This window comes from Symsagittifera roscoffensis, chromosome 3 (assembly GCF_963678635.1).
Source record: "Symsagittifera roscoffensis chromosome 3, txSymRosc1.1, whole genome shotgun sequence".
In the NCBI taxonomy this organism is placed as follows: Eukaryota; Metazoa; Xenacoelomorpha; order Acoela; family Convolutidae; genus Symsagittifera; species Symsagittifera roscoffensis.
Genome location: NC_087064.1, coordinates 24669678 through 24686502, shown reverse-complemented (window position 1 = coordinate 24686502; position 16825 = coordinate 24669678). Strand labels below are relative to the sequence as shown.

At 44.7% G+C, this 16825-nt stretch overlaps 2 protein-coding genes across 3 annotated transcripts in view; both read right to left on the bottom strand.

Annotated features, from left to right (window-relative positions):
• LOC134841516 (cAMP-dependent protein kinase regulatory subunit-like) overlaps positions 1–16825 on the bottom strand; it is a 173977-nt gene that overhangs the window by 32573 nt on the left and 124579 nt on the right. For both annotated transcript variants that reach the window (XM_063857543.1, XM_063857544.1), the window contains exon 2: positions 247–410. In XM_063857543.1, coding sequence (XP_063713613.1) covers positions 247–402 — 156 coding nt within the window. In that variant the 5' untranslated portion in view covers positions 403–410. The remainder of the gene's footprint in view (positions 1–246; positions 411–16825) is intronic.
• The window catches only part of LOC134841515 (leucine-rich repeats and immunoglobulin-like domains protein 2), a 441437-nt gene that overhangs the window by 300047 nt on the left and 124565 nt on the right, over positions 1–16825 (bottom strand). The window lies entirely within an intron of this gene.

The following is a 16825-nucleotide window of genomic DNA, read 5'->3' as shown; positions in this document are numbered from 1 at the left end:
CATCCTCCCCCCTAAACACGTTTAGGGGTGGAGGATCTTAACTTGGTCTATAAGGGGGGGAGGATGTTAACTTGATCCCAAACTTTAATCTCAAGTTTGTGTCAAAAAAACGAAAATTCATCCAAAATCTTGTGAAAATGGTACGATTGCTCTTTTTCATGAATTCTGTCTGTCTGAAATGTTTGCAACTCTCTATATGACCAGTATCAACCCTGTGTTTGGAGTACGCATGATAACCATATTTACCTTTTCTAGGCGCTCAAAATGCTCTCGTAAAAATCGCACCGGATTTTCAGGTCTGTTAATGCATAGTTGAACGATGCATTCTTTGAGCAGTCCCTGGATGTTGTGCTTCTGTACATACTGTTCACACTCACGTAAGCTTTGTTCCTCGTCCGCCATGATATCTAAAATGTATTGAAACACAAAAACAGAATGCAGGGCTAGTTTAAGGAACGAAGAAAATAAGACATCGGTTCATAAGAACAAAGAAGCGAAGCGGACCTTCGCCCACTTGCAATAAAACACAAAAATGGCAGTGTAAGCTAGCAGACAGGAAAAGAAAGCCGCTATGTCCACAAAAAAAATATATAAAAAACACTTCAAAAATTCAATATGTTGTTTGGAATCATGTTCTTATTGTCAAAACCAAGTCTACAAACACAATCGTCGCCAATTAATGAAAATTTAAAAAAAAAACTAAGCGGCAGCTGATCAGACTAAAATTTAATAATTTCCCGCATATCCGAAAGTAAAATTGTTGCCGTGTGTAACATTCGCCCAGAAGTACATTCGACGGAAAAAAAGCTGGGTTCTAAAACGACTGGCTAGCGTCTAAACACAGCTCCACATGCTTTTCACCGTCTCTGCCAAAGCCAGTTCTTTTGGTGGTTTTCCTAACATCAGGTCGACAAAACGTTACTGCTCGGCTTCGACCAGAACGCTCAAATTAACTTAATTATATGCAAAAACAGTGAGCTTGTGTCAGTCGGTCATATCTGGAAGTTTGACCTTGAGGAATACGAAATACGTGGTTTTAGAATGAAGTTTAATTTTTCAAAAATTCGAATTGAGCCTGTCATGATCAGTTTTCTCGTGACAACTGAAAACATCAAAATAAAATCAGAACGACCGAATCGCAACAGCGGGAAAGTGACAGAAAAAACAGCGGAAAATTGCTATTCGCAATTTCCGAGATAATAATAAGAACCACGAGAGTAGAGCTGTCCTATCTTGATATAGGAGACAGAGTGAATACGAAAGAAGATCGCAATTCAACTGAACCAGAGTGAACCTTCAATGGAAACGTAGACAACTGAAGTCTCCCAATGGTTCAGACCCAAAACTACATTCTCAAGTTAAAACTCATTTCCTTTGATTGGAACTCATTGATAGAAAACTTCTCGGGTTATATTCAATTATATTCATGCCAGAGTTATTAATTAGCTTAATTACTCTGATTCCCAAGTGTGCTGCTATGTAAGTACCTAATTTAAATTTCCCGAGTGCATTTTGTGATAAGTATGTTGAGGTAACGCGAGTTTTAGGTTGATCCATCTGAAATGAATCAAAGTTCCACTGTCCAATAAAAAGTAACTTAACGGATTGTTCCGACCCTGTTTTCAACGGCGTTCGTGTATTTTGGGTATTTTGAGACCTAAGTATGGGGACGTTCTTATTTTCTAGAGTGGGGGAAGGGTATTTTGGCAGTGGCCTTTAAACTGTAACGGGTTCTAGTCTCATGTCGCAAGTGAACCGAATTGGCTCCGACCGTTTTTGAGGTAAAAAAACACAAGAGATGGTGTCCCTGACTCTTGAGCCAATGGTTATAGGGCCTATTTTTCTTAAGCCTCATATGTGACCGAAGTAGGCGACTGTTACATAGTGTTTTTATGGCGCTCCTGGCTGTTTTTACATCATGACTACGGAGTCGAACCCACTTGACACAGCTCCGGGCTACATGCCCACTCTAGAGTACCAGTGGTACGGTTCAGCGGGAACGTGTAAACCTTCCGGTTGTAGTGTGATAGCTTTTTAAGAAAACTTGAGAAAACTTCCTGGTACGCTCTCCGAACGAGGCATAGCTAACCGAGTAAGGGGGATAACTAGGGGGACAAAAACACAAGCAAAAAGACAAAAAGCGAAACAAAAACAAGAAAAAAGAAAAAAAAAGGAACAAAAACCATAAAACAAAAATGACAGTGACTTTGACACCAGATTAGTTGGATCAAACGTTTATAATAATTAAATAGTATACCCTGAATAAGGTGCGCAAAAAGGGGGCGTTGTTAAGGGTTTTCAAATAGCTTGCAGCTTAGCTGGACAACTAGGAGACTTGACTGGAAGAGGTGACCAGCCGAGTGGGAAATTGGTTCACAAGGATTGAGCCGAACCACTAGGAGATTTGACTGGAAGATGTGACCAGCCGAGTGGTAAAATGGTTCACAAGGATTGAGCTGAACCGCTAGGAGACTTGACTGGAAGAGGTGACCAGCCAAGTGGGGAGGTGGTGCTGGTATCAAGTGCAGTGCACGTCAGGGGGACAACCAGCACGGGACCGCTACAACAAAAGGAGGACGCACAGGGGTGTTCTCAAGTTGGACAAACGGGTATCGTTAAAATCCACATTACATTATATGAAATAAGTGTAAAATTAGATAAGCGGAGCCCCATTGTTTTGACAAAGTTTTTACTCAAGCAGGCCGGGAAACAGGTCTACCGTTTCCTCTCGAGAGCTTTAGCACCCGGCGCTTAAGAGAATTTTCGGCTTAAGAGGGGGGCTAAAGAGGGGGGCTAAAGAGGGGGGAGGTTAGATGAGGGGCTGGTTAGGTTAAAGGTGGTGGTTGTAAAGTGTAAAAAAGGGGGACACATTAGAGTAACTAATTGATCGGCATCGTCGATTTAGTTACATTACACTCTTACACGCGTCGGTTATAAGGAGCGGATATCCAAATTTAACATCGAATTAAGGTAGGTAACCTGGTCGGATCGGTAGGGGGGAACGGACATAGACAGTTTTTGTGATACCCCATAAGATCGCTAGCAGGGGGGAGGAAAACGCGTGGCAATCGGGTAACAGACGTTTTTTCGGACAAAGTTTGACATCTGTCAGCTTTAAATTTTAAGTGGGTTCATCTCTCTGTTTTTATAATTTTCCTGTTTAAATTTTTACGTTTTGGTGAGAATTTGTTATTGGTATTTGAACAAACAGGTGATCACAAGATACCTGCGAAGACGTTGGGGTTTCAAATTGCCTGAAACAACGAAAGAGAGATAAATACAAGGGGGTCAGTATTTGAAGCTTTTGGCCATTAAGATAGGATTTTTGGGAAAATTTTTACTAGAGCTCAAGTGGTGGTACACGGTACAGTGGTTCAAGAGTCCTCACAACGAAGAGGAAGAAATCCTACTATCCAGACACTTGGTGACAAGTCTTGGGACAGTACCAAAGAAGTCTTGGGACAGTGCAGTCTGATGACGGTCTTGGAGCAGCGCAGTCTTGGGACAGTGCAGTCTTGGGACAGTCTTGGGACGGTGCATTCTTGGGACAGTCTTGGGCCAGAGCAATCTTGGTACGGTCTTGGGACAATACAGTCTTGGGACACTGATCTTGGGACAGTGGTCTTGGGACAGTAGTCTTAGGGCAAGGGTCTTGGGACAGTAGTCTTGGGACAGTAGTCTTGGGACAGTAGTCTTGGGACAGTAGTCTTGGGACACTAGTCTTGGGACAGTATTCTTGGGACAGTAGTCTTGGGAGAGTAGTCTTAGGGCAAGGGTCTTGGGACAGTAGTCTTGGGACAGTAGTCTTGGGACACTAGTCTTGGGACAGTAGTCTTGGGACAATTGTCTTGGGACACTAGTCTTGGGACAGTAGTCTTGGGACAGTAGTCTTCGGACAGTAGTCTTAGGGCAAGGGTCATGGGACAGTAGTCTTGGGACAGTAGTCTTGGGACACTAGTCTTGGGACAGTAGTCTTGGGACAATAGTCTTGGGACACTAGTCTTGGGACAGTAGTCTTGGGACAGTAGTCTTGGGACAGTAGTCTTGGGACACTAGTCTTGAGACAGTAGTCTTGGGAAAGTAGTCTTGGGACAGTAGTCTTAGGTCAAGGGTCTTGGGACAGTGATCTTGGGACACTAACAAGAAGTACCGGGACAGCACCGAATAGTCTTGGGACAGTAGAGAGAAAGCTTGGGACAACACGAAGAAGTGGGGCGACGGTACTGAAGGGTCTTAAGACAGGACGAAATAACTGAATCAAAAGCAACAGGACTAGTCGGAACGCGATATTGTTAGGATCACGAATTAGTATAATTTTTTAAAAATCTTATGAGGAACAGAAAAGTAGTTTTTCTTTTCATTATCAAAAAAAAAAATTTTATTCTTAGAATAGGATTTAGTAAATACCAATAATGTAAAAAGAATCAATTGTAAATAAAAATCATGAGACGGAGCAGGGAGGGGAACCGGTGGCTGAAAAAAGATCTACAGAATCAAAGACAAAATATAATTCGTCGCTACGTAAAATGATATCTATGGGCCCAAAAGTAACAAAAAAGAATTTTTCAGTTAGCATGGTCAACAAAAAGAGTAAAAGAGAGAACAAAACAAAAGAGGACGCGGAAGGGAAACAAGCGGAACCCAACAACGAGATCTAGAAACACCAGACCAGAGTGTGGATGAGGTGGAGAAAAAGACGACGGAGTCAACACCGATGCCGAATGCGGAAGAACCAAATCCAAAGTCGATGGAGTTGTCGCCGATAGACACTGTGGAAGACACAACGGGCAACACGCCAGAAAAAGTAAAGGACGAGTCTCAAGCAAAAAGAACGTCATTTACTGAAAGGTTGGCAATGATGGTCGGGATGAAATCAAGAGACATGGTGACGGAGGAACCGAAAGCCGAGAAAGGCAAAACCTTCGGAACGGTTTCCACAAAAACGACAGACACCGACCAAAACGAAGATCAGGTCAGACCGGGAGCAGCAGCCAACAACAGGGCAACAGCTGACCATGAAACAACAACTTCTCTCGATCTGGGCGATCTGATGGCGAAGCTAGATCAGATCGACAAGAGACTAAAGCACAGCGAGGAGGATAGAGAGGTGATAAAGAAAAAATTAAGATACAACAAACATGAATACCTGGACAACTATTTCAATCTGGCGAAAGCGACAGAGGAGAAGCTTCAGCAGATGTCAGACAAGGTAGATGCCACTAATGGAGAGCGAGGCAAGAACATCAAAAAAGACATGCAAGAGATGAAGCAACGGTATGACGCAGTGAACAGCCAGTTGGGGAGTCTGGAAACGAGAATGGACACAATGGGTAGGGACCAGGCTGAGAGTTCATGTGCAACACAGGCAAAACTAGACGCCATCTTGAGAAACTCTACGTCACAGGACAGGCCGGCAGCGGAACGAACGCAAGGCAACAAAGTTGACTTCGTGGAACCGCAACGGAACAAACGGCAATCAACACCGTTACCATTACCCGGGGATGCCGCGAGTACAGCACCGGGGGGGGGGGGGGGGCAAAGCGACAATGAAAAGTGGAACAGCAAATACGACGAGTGGTTCAGGGGATTTCACCTCTCACAATAACGTGGGACCGGATGTCATGACGTGGGCAAGCACCTGGGAAATGATGAACAGGACACTAGAAGCCTTAGCCACTAGGAACACCGACTCGAGTGACAGAGAAAGTAACAAATCCAGGAAAATTTTCAAAAAACCGAAAGAATTCAAAGTTGATTCAGATGGATGCATTGATACTTGGGTAGAAGTCATGGGATTGCACTTGGAACAAGACAACTTGAACGACGAGAGGCAAGCATGCACAGCGATACTCAGCAACTTAGAAGGCACGGCGTTGAAATGCATGGTTGCGAAGAAGGAAGAGGAACGCGACACTGCTGATAAAATTTTCGAGATATTGTTGAATCGATTCGGGTCAGGCGTTAATTACTCTGATTCCCAAGTGTGCTGCTATGTAAGTACCTAATTTAATTTTCCCGAGTGCATTTTGTGATAAGTATGTTGAGGTAAGGCGAGTTTTAGGTTGATCCACCTGAAATGGATCAAAGTTCCACTGTCCAATAAAAAGTAACTTAACGGATTGTTCCGACCCTGTTTTTAACGGCGTTCGTGTATTTTGGGTATTTTGAGACCTAAGTATGGGGACGTTCTTATTTTCTAGAGTGGGGGAAGAGTATTTTGGTAGTGGCCTTTAAGCTGTAACGGGTTCTAGTCTCATGTCGCAAGTGAACCGAATTGGCTCCGACCGTTTTTGAGGTAGAAAAACACAAGAGATGGTGTCCCTGACTCTTGAGCCAATGGTTATTGGGCCTATTTTTCTTAAGCCTCATATGTGACCGAAGTAGGCGACTGTTACATAGTGTTTTTATGGCGCTCCTGGCTGTTTTTACATCATGACTACTGAGTCGAACCCACTTGACACAGCTCCGGGCTACATGCCCATACATGCCCACCAGTGGTACGGTTCAGCGGGAACGTGTAAGCCTTCCGGTTGTAGTGTGATAGCTTTTTAAGAAAACTTGAGAAAACTTCCTGGTACGCTTTCCGAACGAGGCTTAGCTAACCGAGTAAGGGGGGTAACTAGGGGGACAAAAACACGAGCAAAAAGACAAAAAGCGAAACAAAAACAAGAAAAAGGAATAAAAAAAGGAACAAAAACCATAAAACAAAAATGACAGTGACTTTGACACCAGATTAGTTGGATCAAACGTTTATATTAATTAAATAGTATACACATACTGTTTTATAAGACCGATCGTTTCGATCAACCTAGCAATCTAATCCAGCAACCTGAATAAGGTGCCCAAAAAGGGGGCGTTGTTAAGGGTTTTCAGATAGCTTGCAACTTAGCTGGACAACTAGGAGACTTGACTGGAAGAGGTGACCAGCCGAGTGGGAAAGTGGTTCACAAGGATTGAGCCGAACCACTAGGAGATTTGACTGGAAGATGTGACCAGCCGAGTGGTAAAATGGTTCAAAAGGATTGAGCTGAACCGCTAGGAGACTTGACTGGAAGAGGTAACCAGCCAAGTGGGGAGGTGGTGCTGGTATCAAGTGCAGTGCACGTCAGGGGGAAAACCAGCACGGGACCGCTACTACAAAAGGAGGACGCACAGGGGTGTTCTCAAGTTGGACAAACGGGTATCGTTAAAATCCACATTACATTATAGGAAATAAGTGTAAAATTGGATAAGAGGAGCCCCATTGTTTTGACAAAGTTTTTACTCAAGCAGGCCTGGAAACAGGTCTACGGTTTCCTCTCGAGAGCTTTAGCACCCGGCGCTTAAGGGAATTTTCGGCTTAAGAGGGGGGCTAAAGAGGGGAGGTTAGAAGAGGGGCTGGTTAGGTTAAAGCTGGTGGTTGTAAAGTGTAAAAAGGGGGGACACATTAGAGTAACTAATTGATCGGCATCGTCGATTTAGTTACATTACACTCTTACACGCGTCGGTTATAAGGAGCGGATATCCAAATTTAACATCGAATTAAGGTAGGTAACCTGGTCGGATCGGTAGGGGGGAACGGACATAGACAGTTTTTGTGATACCCCATAAGATCGCTAGCAGGGTGGAGGAAAACGCGTGGCAATCGGGTAGCAGACGTTTTTTCGGACAAAGTTTGACATCTGTCAGCTTTAAATTTTAAGTGGGTTCATCTCTCTGTTTTTATAATTTTCCTGTTTAAATTTTTACGTTTTGGTGAGAATTTGTTATTGGTATTTGAACGAACAGGTGATCACAAGATACCTGCGAAGAAGTTGGGGTTTCAAATTGCCTGAAACAACGAAAGAGAGATAAATACAAGGGGGGTCAGTATTTGAAGCTTTTGGCCATTAAGATAGGGTTTTTGACAAAATTTTCACTAGAGCTCAAGTGGTGGTACACGGTACAGTGGTTCAAGAGTCCTCACAACGAAGAGGAAGAAATCCTACTATCCAAACACTTGTTGACAAGTCTTGGGAGAGTACCAAAGAAGTCTTGGAACAGTGCAGTCTGGGGACGGTCTTGGAGCAGTGCAGTCTTGGGACAGTCTTGGGACAGTGCAGTCTTGGGACAGTCTTGGGACGGTGCATTCTTGGGACAATCTTGGGCCAGAGCAATCTTGGTACGGTCTTGGGACAATACAGTCTTGGGACACTGGTCTTGGGACAGCGGTCTTGGGACAGTGGTCTTGGGACAGTAGTCTTAGGGCAAGGGTCTTGGGACACTGGTCTTGGGACAGTAGTCTTGGGACAGTAGTCTTGGGACAGTAGTCTTGGGACAGTAGTCTTGGGACAGTAGTCTTGGGACAGTAGTCTTGGGACACTAGTCTTGGGACAGTAGTCTTGGGACAGTAGTCTTGGGACAGTAGTTTTAGGGCAAGGGTCTTGGGACAGTAGTCCTGGGACAGTAGTCTTGGGACACTAGTCTTGGGACAGTAGTCTTGGGACAATAGTCTTGGGACAATAGTCTTGGGACACTAGTCTTGGGACAGTAGTCTTGGGACAGTAGTCTTGGGACAGTAGTCTTAGGGCAAGGGTCTTGGGACAGTAGTCTTGGGACAGTAGTCTTGGGACAGTAGTCCTGGGACACTAGTCTTGGGGCAGTAGTCTTGGGATAATAGTCTTGGGACACTAGTCTTGGGACAGTAGTCTTGGGACAGTAGTCTTGGGACACTAGTCTTGAGACAGTAGTCTTGGGTCAAGGGTCTTGGAAAAATGATCTTGGGACACTAACAGGAAGTACCGGGACAGCACCGAATAGTCTTGGGACAGTAGAGAGAAAGCTTGGGACAACACAAAGAAGTGGATTGACGGTACTAAAGGGTCTTAAGACAGGACGAAATAACTGAATCAAAAGCAATAGGACTAGTCGGAACCTGATACTGTTAGGATCACGAATTAGTAAAATTTTAAAAAAATCTTATGAGGAACAGAAAAGTAGTTTTTTTTTCATAATCAAAAAAAAAGTTTTGTATTCTTAGAATAGGATTTTGTAAATACCAATATTGTAAATAGAATCAATTGTAAATAAAAATCATGAGACGGAGTAGGGAGGGGAACCGGTGGCTGAAAAAAGATCTACAGAATCAAAGACAAAATATAACTCGTCGGAACGTAAATTGATATCTATGGGCCCAAAAGTAACAAAGAAGAACTTTTCAGTTAGCATGGTCAACACAAAGAGTAATAGAGAGAACAAAACAAAAGAGGGCGCGGAAGGGAAACAAGCGGATTCCGCCAACGAGATTGACCTAGAAACACCAGACCAGAGTGTGGATGAGGTGGAGAAAAAGACGACGGAGTCAACACCGATGCCGAATGCGGAAGAACCAAATCCAAAGTCGATGGAGTTGTCGCCGATAGACACTGTGGAAGACACAACGGGCAACACGCCAGAAAAAGTAAAGGACGAGTCTCAAGCAAAAAGAACGTCATTTACTGAAAGGTTGGCAATGATGGTCGGGATGAAATCAAGAGACATGGTGACGGAGGAACCGAAAGCCGAGAAAGGCAAAACCTTCGGAACGGTTTCCACAAAAACGACAGACACCGACCAAAACGAAGATCAGGTCAGACCGGGAGCAGCAGCCAACAACAGGGCAACAGCTGACCATGAAACAACAACTTCTCTCGATCTGGGCGATCTGATGGCGAAGCTAGATCAGATCGACAAGAGACTAAAGCACAGCGAGGAGGATAGAGAGGTGATAAAGAAAAAATTAAGATACAACAAACATGAGTATCTGGACAACTATTTCAATCTGGCGAAAGCGACAGAGGAGAAGCTTCAGCAGATGTCAGACAAGGTAGATGCCACTAATGGAGAGCGAGGCAAGAACATCAAAAAAGACATGCAAGAGATGAAGCAACGGTATGACGCAGTGAACAGCCAGTTGGGGAGTCTGGAAACGAGAATGGACACAATGGGTAGGGACCAGGCTGAGAGTTCATGTGCAATACAGGCAAAACTAGACGCCATCTTGAGAAACTCTACGTCACAGGACAGGTCGGCAGTGGAACGAACGCAAGGCAACAGAGTTGACTTCGTGGAACCGCAACGGAACAAACGGCAATCAACACCGTTACCATTATCCCGGGATGCCGCGAGTACAGCACCGGGGGGGGGGGGGGCAAAGCGACAATGAAAATGGAACAGCAAATACGACGAGTGGTCCAGGGGATTTCACCTCTCACAATAACGTGGGACCGGATGTCATGACGTGGGCAAGCACCTGGGAAATGATGAACAGGACACTAGAAGCCCTCGCCACGAGGAACCCCGACTCGAGTGACAGAGGAAGTAACAAATCCAGGAAAACTTTCAAAAAACCGAAAGAATTCAAAGTTGATTCAGATGGATGCATTGATACTTGGGTAGAAGTCATGGGATTGCACTTGGAACAAGACAACTTGAACGACGAGAGGCAAGCATGCACAGCGATACTCAGCAACTTAGAAGGCACGGCGTTGAAATGCATGGTTGCGAAGAAGGAAGAGGAACGCGACAATGCGGATAAAATTTTCGAGATATTGTTGAATCGATTCGGGTCAGGCATTAATTACTCTGATTCCCAAGTGTGCTGCTATATAAGTACCTAATTTAATTTTCCCGAGTGCATTTTGTGATAAGTATGTTGAGGTAAGGGGAGTTTTAGGTTGATCCATCTGAAATGATTCAAAGTTCCACTGTCCAATAAAAAGTAACTTAACGGATTGTTCCGACCCTGTTTTTAACGGCGTTCGTGTATTTTGGGTATTTTGAGACCTAAGTATGGGGACGTTCTTATTTTCTAGAGTGGGCGGAGGGTATTTTGGTAGTGGCCTTTAAGCTGTAACGGGTTCTAGTCTCATGTCGCAAGTGAACCGAATTGGCTCCGACCGTTTTTGAGGTAGAAAAACACAAGAGATGGTGTCCCTGACTCTTGAGCCAATGGTTATAGGGCCTATTTTTCTTAAGCCTCATATGTGACCGAAGTAGGCGACTGTTACATAGTGTTTTTATGGCGGTCCTGGCTGTTTTTACATCATGACTACGGAGTCGAACCCACTTGACACAGCTCCGGGCTTCATGCCCATTCTAGAGTACCGGTGGTACGGTTCAGCGGGAACGTGTAAGCCTTCCGGTTGTAGTGTGATAGCTTTTTAAGAAAACTTGAGAAAACTTCCTGGTACGCTCTCCGAACGAGGCTTTAGAAACTCTACGTCTTGAGAAACTCTACGTCACAGGACAGGCCGGCAGCGGAACGAACGCAAGGCAACAGAGTTGACTTCGTGGAACCACAACGGAACAAACGGCAATCAACACCGTTACCATTACCCCGGGATGTCGCGAGTACAGCACCGGGGGGGGGGCAAAGCGATAATGAAAAGTGGAACACCAAATACGACGAGTGTCCAGGGGATTTCACCTCTCACAATAACGTGGAGCCGGATGTCATGACGTGGGCAAGCACCTGGGAAACGATGAACAGGACACTAGAAGCCTTCGCCACGAGGAACACCGACTCGAGTGACAGAGGAAGTAACAAATCCAGGAAAACTTTCAAAAACCGAAAGAATTCAAAGTTGATTCAGATGGATGCATTGATACTTGGGTAGAAGTCATGGGATTGCACTTGGAACAAGACAACTTGAACGACGAGAGGCAAGCATGCACAGCGATACTCAGCAACTTAGAAGGCACGGCGTTGAAATGCGTGGTTGCGAAGAATGAAGAGGAACGCGACACTGCGAATAAAATTTTCGAGATATTGTTGAAATGATTCGGGTCAGGCGTTAATTACTCTGATTCCCAAGTGTGCTGCTATGTAAGTACCTAATTTCCTTTTCCCGAGTGCATTTTGTGATAAGTATGTTGAGGTCAGGCGAGTTTTAGGTTGATCCATCTGAAATGGATCAAAGTTCCACTGTCCAATAAAAAGTAACTTAACGGATTGTTGCGACCCTGTTTTTAACGGCGTTCGTGTATTTTGGGTATTTTGAGACCTAAGTATGGGGACGTTCTTATTTTCTAGAGTAGGGGAAGGGTATTTTGGTAGTGGCCTTTAAGCTGTAACGGGTTCTAGTCTCATGTCGCAAGTGAACCGAATTGGCTCCGACCGTTTTTGAGGTAGAAAAACACAAGAGATGGTGTCCCTGACTCTTGAGTCAATGGTTATAGGGCCTATTTTTCTTAAGCCTCATATGTGACCGAAGTAGGCGACTGTTACATAGTGTTTTTATGGCGCTCCTGGCTGTTTTTACATCATGACTACTGAGTCGAACCCACTTGACACAGCTCCGGGCTACATGCCCATTCTAGAGTACCAGTGGTACGGTTCAGCGGGAACGTGTAAGCCTTCCGGTTGTAGTGTGATAGCTTTTTAAGAAAACTTGAGAAAACTTCCTGGTACGCTCTCCGAACGAGGCTTAGCTAACCGAGTAAGGGGGGTAACTAGGGGGACAAAAACACGAGCAAAAAGACAAAAAGCGAAACAAAAACAAGAAAAAGGAATAAAAAAAAGGAACAAAAACCATAAAACAAAAATGACAGTGACTTTGACACCAGATTAGTTGGATCAAACGTTTATATTAATTAAATAGTATACCCATACTGTTTTATAAGACCGATCGTTTCGATCAACCTAGCAATCTAATCCAGCAACCTGAATAAGGTGCCCAAAAAGGGGGCGTTGTTAAGGGTTTTCAGATAGCTTGCAACTTAGCTGGACAACTAGGAGACTTGACTTGAAGAGGTGACCAGCCGAGTGGTTCACATGGATTGAGCTGAACCACTAGGAGATTTGACTGGAAGATGTGACCAGCCGAGTGGTAAAATGGTTCACAAGGATTGAGCTGAACCTCTAGGAGACTTGACTGGAAGAGGTGACCAGCCAAGTGGGGAGGTGGTGCTGGTATCAAGTGCAGTGCACGTCAGGGGGACAATTAGCACGGGACCGCTACAACAAAAGAAGGACGCACAGGGGTGTTCTCAAGTTGGACAAACGGGTATCGTTAAAATCCACATTACATTATAGGAAATAAGTGTAAAATTGGATAAGAGGAGCCCCATTGTTTTGACAAAGTTTTTACTCAAGCAGGCCTGGAAACAGGTCTACCGTTTCCTCTCGAGAGCTTTAGCACCCGGCGCTTAAGGGAATTTTCGGCTTAAGAGGGGGGCTAAAGAGGGGAGGTTAGAAGAGGGGCTGGTTAGGTTAAAGCTGGTGGTTGTAAAGTGTAAAAAGGGGGGACACATTAGAGTAACTAATTGATCGGCATCGTCGATTTAGTTACATTACACTCTTACACGCGTCGGTTATAAGGAGCGGATATCCAAATTTAACATCGAATTAAGGTAGGTAACCTGGTCGGATCGGTAGGGGGGAACGGACATAGACAGTTTTTGTGATACCCCATAAGATCGCTAGCAGGGTGGAGGAAAACGCGTGGCAATCGGGTAGCAGACGTTTTTTTCGGACAAAGTTTGACATCTGTCAGCTTTAAATTTTAAGTGGGTTCATCTCTCTGTTTTTATAATTTTCCTGTTTAAATTTTTACGTTTTGGTGAGAATTTGTTATTGGTATTTGAACGAACAGGTGATCACAAGATACCTGCGAAGAAGTTGGGGTTTCAAATTGCCTGAAACAACGAAAGAGAGATAAATACAAGGGGGGTCAGTATTTGAAGCTTTTGGCCATTAAGATAGGGTTTTTGTGAAAATTTTCACTAGAGCTCAAGTCGTGGTACACGGTTCAGTGGTTCAAGAGTCCTCACAACGAAGAGGAAGAAATCCTACTATCCAAACACTTGTTGACGAGTCTTAGGACAGTACCAAAGAAGTCTTGGAACAGTGCAGTTTGGGTACGGTCTTGGAGCAGTGCAGTCTTGGGACATTCTTGGGACAGTGAAGTCTTGGGACAGTCTTGGGACGGTGCATTCTTGGGACAGTCTTGGGCCAGAGCAATCTTGGTACGGTCTTGGGACACTGGTCTTGGGACAGTGGTCTTGGGACAGTAGTCTTAGGGCAAGGGTCTTGGGACAGTTGTCTTGGGACAGTAGTCTTGGGACAGTAGTCTTGGGACAGTAGTCTTGGGACAGTAGTCTTGGGACAGTAGTCTTGGGACACTAGTCTTGGGACAGTAGTCTTTGGACAGTAGTCTTGGAACAGTAGTCTTAGGGCAAGGGTCTTGGGACAGTAGTCTTGGGACAGTAGTCTTGGGACACTAGTCTTGGGACAGTAGTCTTGGGACAATAGTCTTGGGACACTAGTCTTGGGACCGTAGTCTTGGGACAGTAGTCTTGGGACAGTAGTCTTAGGGCAAGGGTCTTGGGACAGTAGTATTGGGACAGTAGTCTTGGGACAGTAGTCTTGGGACACTAGTCTTGGGACAGTAGTTTTGGGATAATAGTCTTGGGACACTAGTCTTGGGACAGTAGTCTTGGGACAGTAGTCTTGGCACACTAGTCTTGAGACAGTGATCATGGGACACTAACAGGAAGTACCGGGACAGCACCGAATAGTCTTGGGACAGTAGAGAGAAAGCTTGGGACAACACAAAGAAGTGGATTGACGGTACTAAAGGGTCTTAAGACAGGACGAAATAACTGAATCAAAAGCAATAGGACTAGTCGGAACGCGATACTGTTAGGATCACGAATTAGTAAAAGTTTTAAAAAATCTTATGAGGAACAGAAAAGTAGTTTTTCTTTTCATTATCAAAAAAAAAAATTTATTCTTAGAATAGGATTTTGTAAATACCAATATTGTAAATAGAATCAATTGTAAATAAAAATCATGAGACGGAGCAGGGAGGGGAACCGAAGGCTGAAAAAAGATCTACAGAATCAAAGACAAAATATAACTCGTCGCTACGTGAATTGATATCTATGGGCCCAAAAGTAACAAAGAAGAACTTTTCAGTTAGCATGGTCAACGCAAAGAGTAATAGAGAGAACAAAACAAAAGAGGGCGCGGAAGGGAAACAAGCGGAACCCGCCAACGAGATTGACCTAGAAACACCAGACCAGAGTGTGGATGAGGTGGAGAAAAAGACGACGGAGTCAACACCGATGCCGAATGCGGAAGAACCAAATCCAAAGTCGATGGAGTTGTCGCCGATAGACACTGTGGAAGACACAACGGGCAACACGCCAGAAAAAGTAAAGGACGAGTCTCAAGCAAAAAGAACGTCATTTACTGAAAGGTTGGCAATGATGGTCGGGATGAAATCAAGAGACATGGTGACGGAGGAACCGAAAGCCGAGAAAGGCAAAACCTTCGGAACGGTTTCCACAAAAACGACAGACACCGACCAAAACGAAGATCAGGTCAGACCGGGAGCAGCAGCCAACAACAGGGCAACAGCTGACCATGAAACAACAACTTCTCTCGATCTGGGCGATCTGATGGCGAAGCTAGATCAGATCGACAAGAGACTAAAGCACAGCGAGGAGGATAGAGAGGTGATAAAGAAAAAATAAGATACAACAAACATGAATACCTGGACAACTATTTCAATCTGGCGAAAGCGACAGAGGAGAAGCTTCAGCAGATGTCAGACAAGGTAGATGCCACTAATGGAGAGCGAGGCAAGAACATCAAAAAAGACATGCAAGAGATGAAGCAACGGTATGACGCAGTGAACAGCCAGTTGGGGAGTCTGGAAACGAGAATTGACACAATGGGTAGGGACCAGGCTGAGAGTTCATGTGCAATACAGGCAAAACTAGACGCCATCTTGAGAAACTCTACGTCACAGGACAGGCCGGCAGTGGAACGAACGCAAGGCAACAGAGTTGACTTCGTGGAACCGCAACGGAACAAACGGCAATCAACACCGTTACCATTATCCCGGGATGCCGCGAGTACAGCACCGGGGGGGGGGCAAAGCGACAATGAAAATGGAACAGCAAATACGACGAGTGGTCCAGGGGATTTCACCTCTCACAATAACGTGGGACCGGATGTCATGACGTGGGCAAGCACCTGGGAAGTGATGAACAGGACACTAGAAGCCCTCGCCACGAGGAACACCGACTCGAGTGACAGAGGAAGTAACAAATCCAGGAAAACTTTCAAAAAACCGAAAGAATTCAAATTTGATTCAGATGGATGCATTGATACTTGGGTAGAAGTCATGGGATTGCACTTGAAACAAGACAACTTGAACGACGAGAGGCAAGCATGCACAGCGATACTCAGCAACTTAGAAGGCACGGCGTTGAAATGCATGGTTGCGAAGAAGGAAGAGGAAGGCGACACTGCGGATAAAATTTTCGAGATATTGTTGGATCGATTCGTGTCAGGCGTTAATTACTCTGATTCCCAAGTGTGCTGCTATGTAAGTACCTAATTTAATTTTCCCGAGTGCATTTTGTGATAAGTATGTTGAGGTAAGGCGAGTTTTAGGTTGATCCATCTGAAATGGATCAAAGTTCCACTGTCCAATAAAAAGTAAATTAACGGATTGTTACGACCCTGTTTTTAACGGCGTTCGTGTATTTTGGGTATTTTGAGACCTAAGTATGGGGACGTGCTTATTTTCTAGAGTGGGGGAAGGGTATTTTGGTAGTGGCCTTTAAGCTGTAACGGGTTCTAGTCTCATGTCGCAAGTGAACCGAATTGGCTCCGACCGTTTTTGAGGTAGAAAAACACAAGAGATGGTGTCCCTGACTCTTGAGCCAATGGTTATAGGGCCTATTTTTCTTAAGCCTCATATGTGACCGAAGTAGGCGACTGTTACATAGTGTTTTTATGGCGGTCCTGGCTGTTTTTACATCATGACTACGGAGTCGAACCCACTTGACACAGCTCCGGGCTTCATGTCCA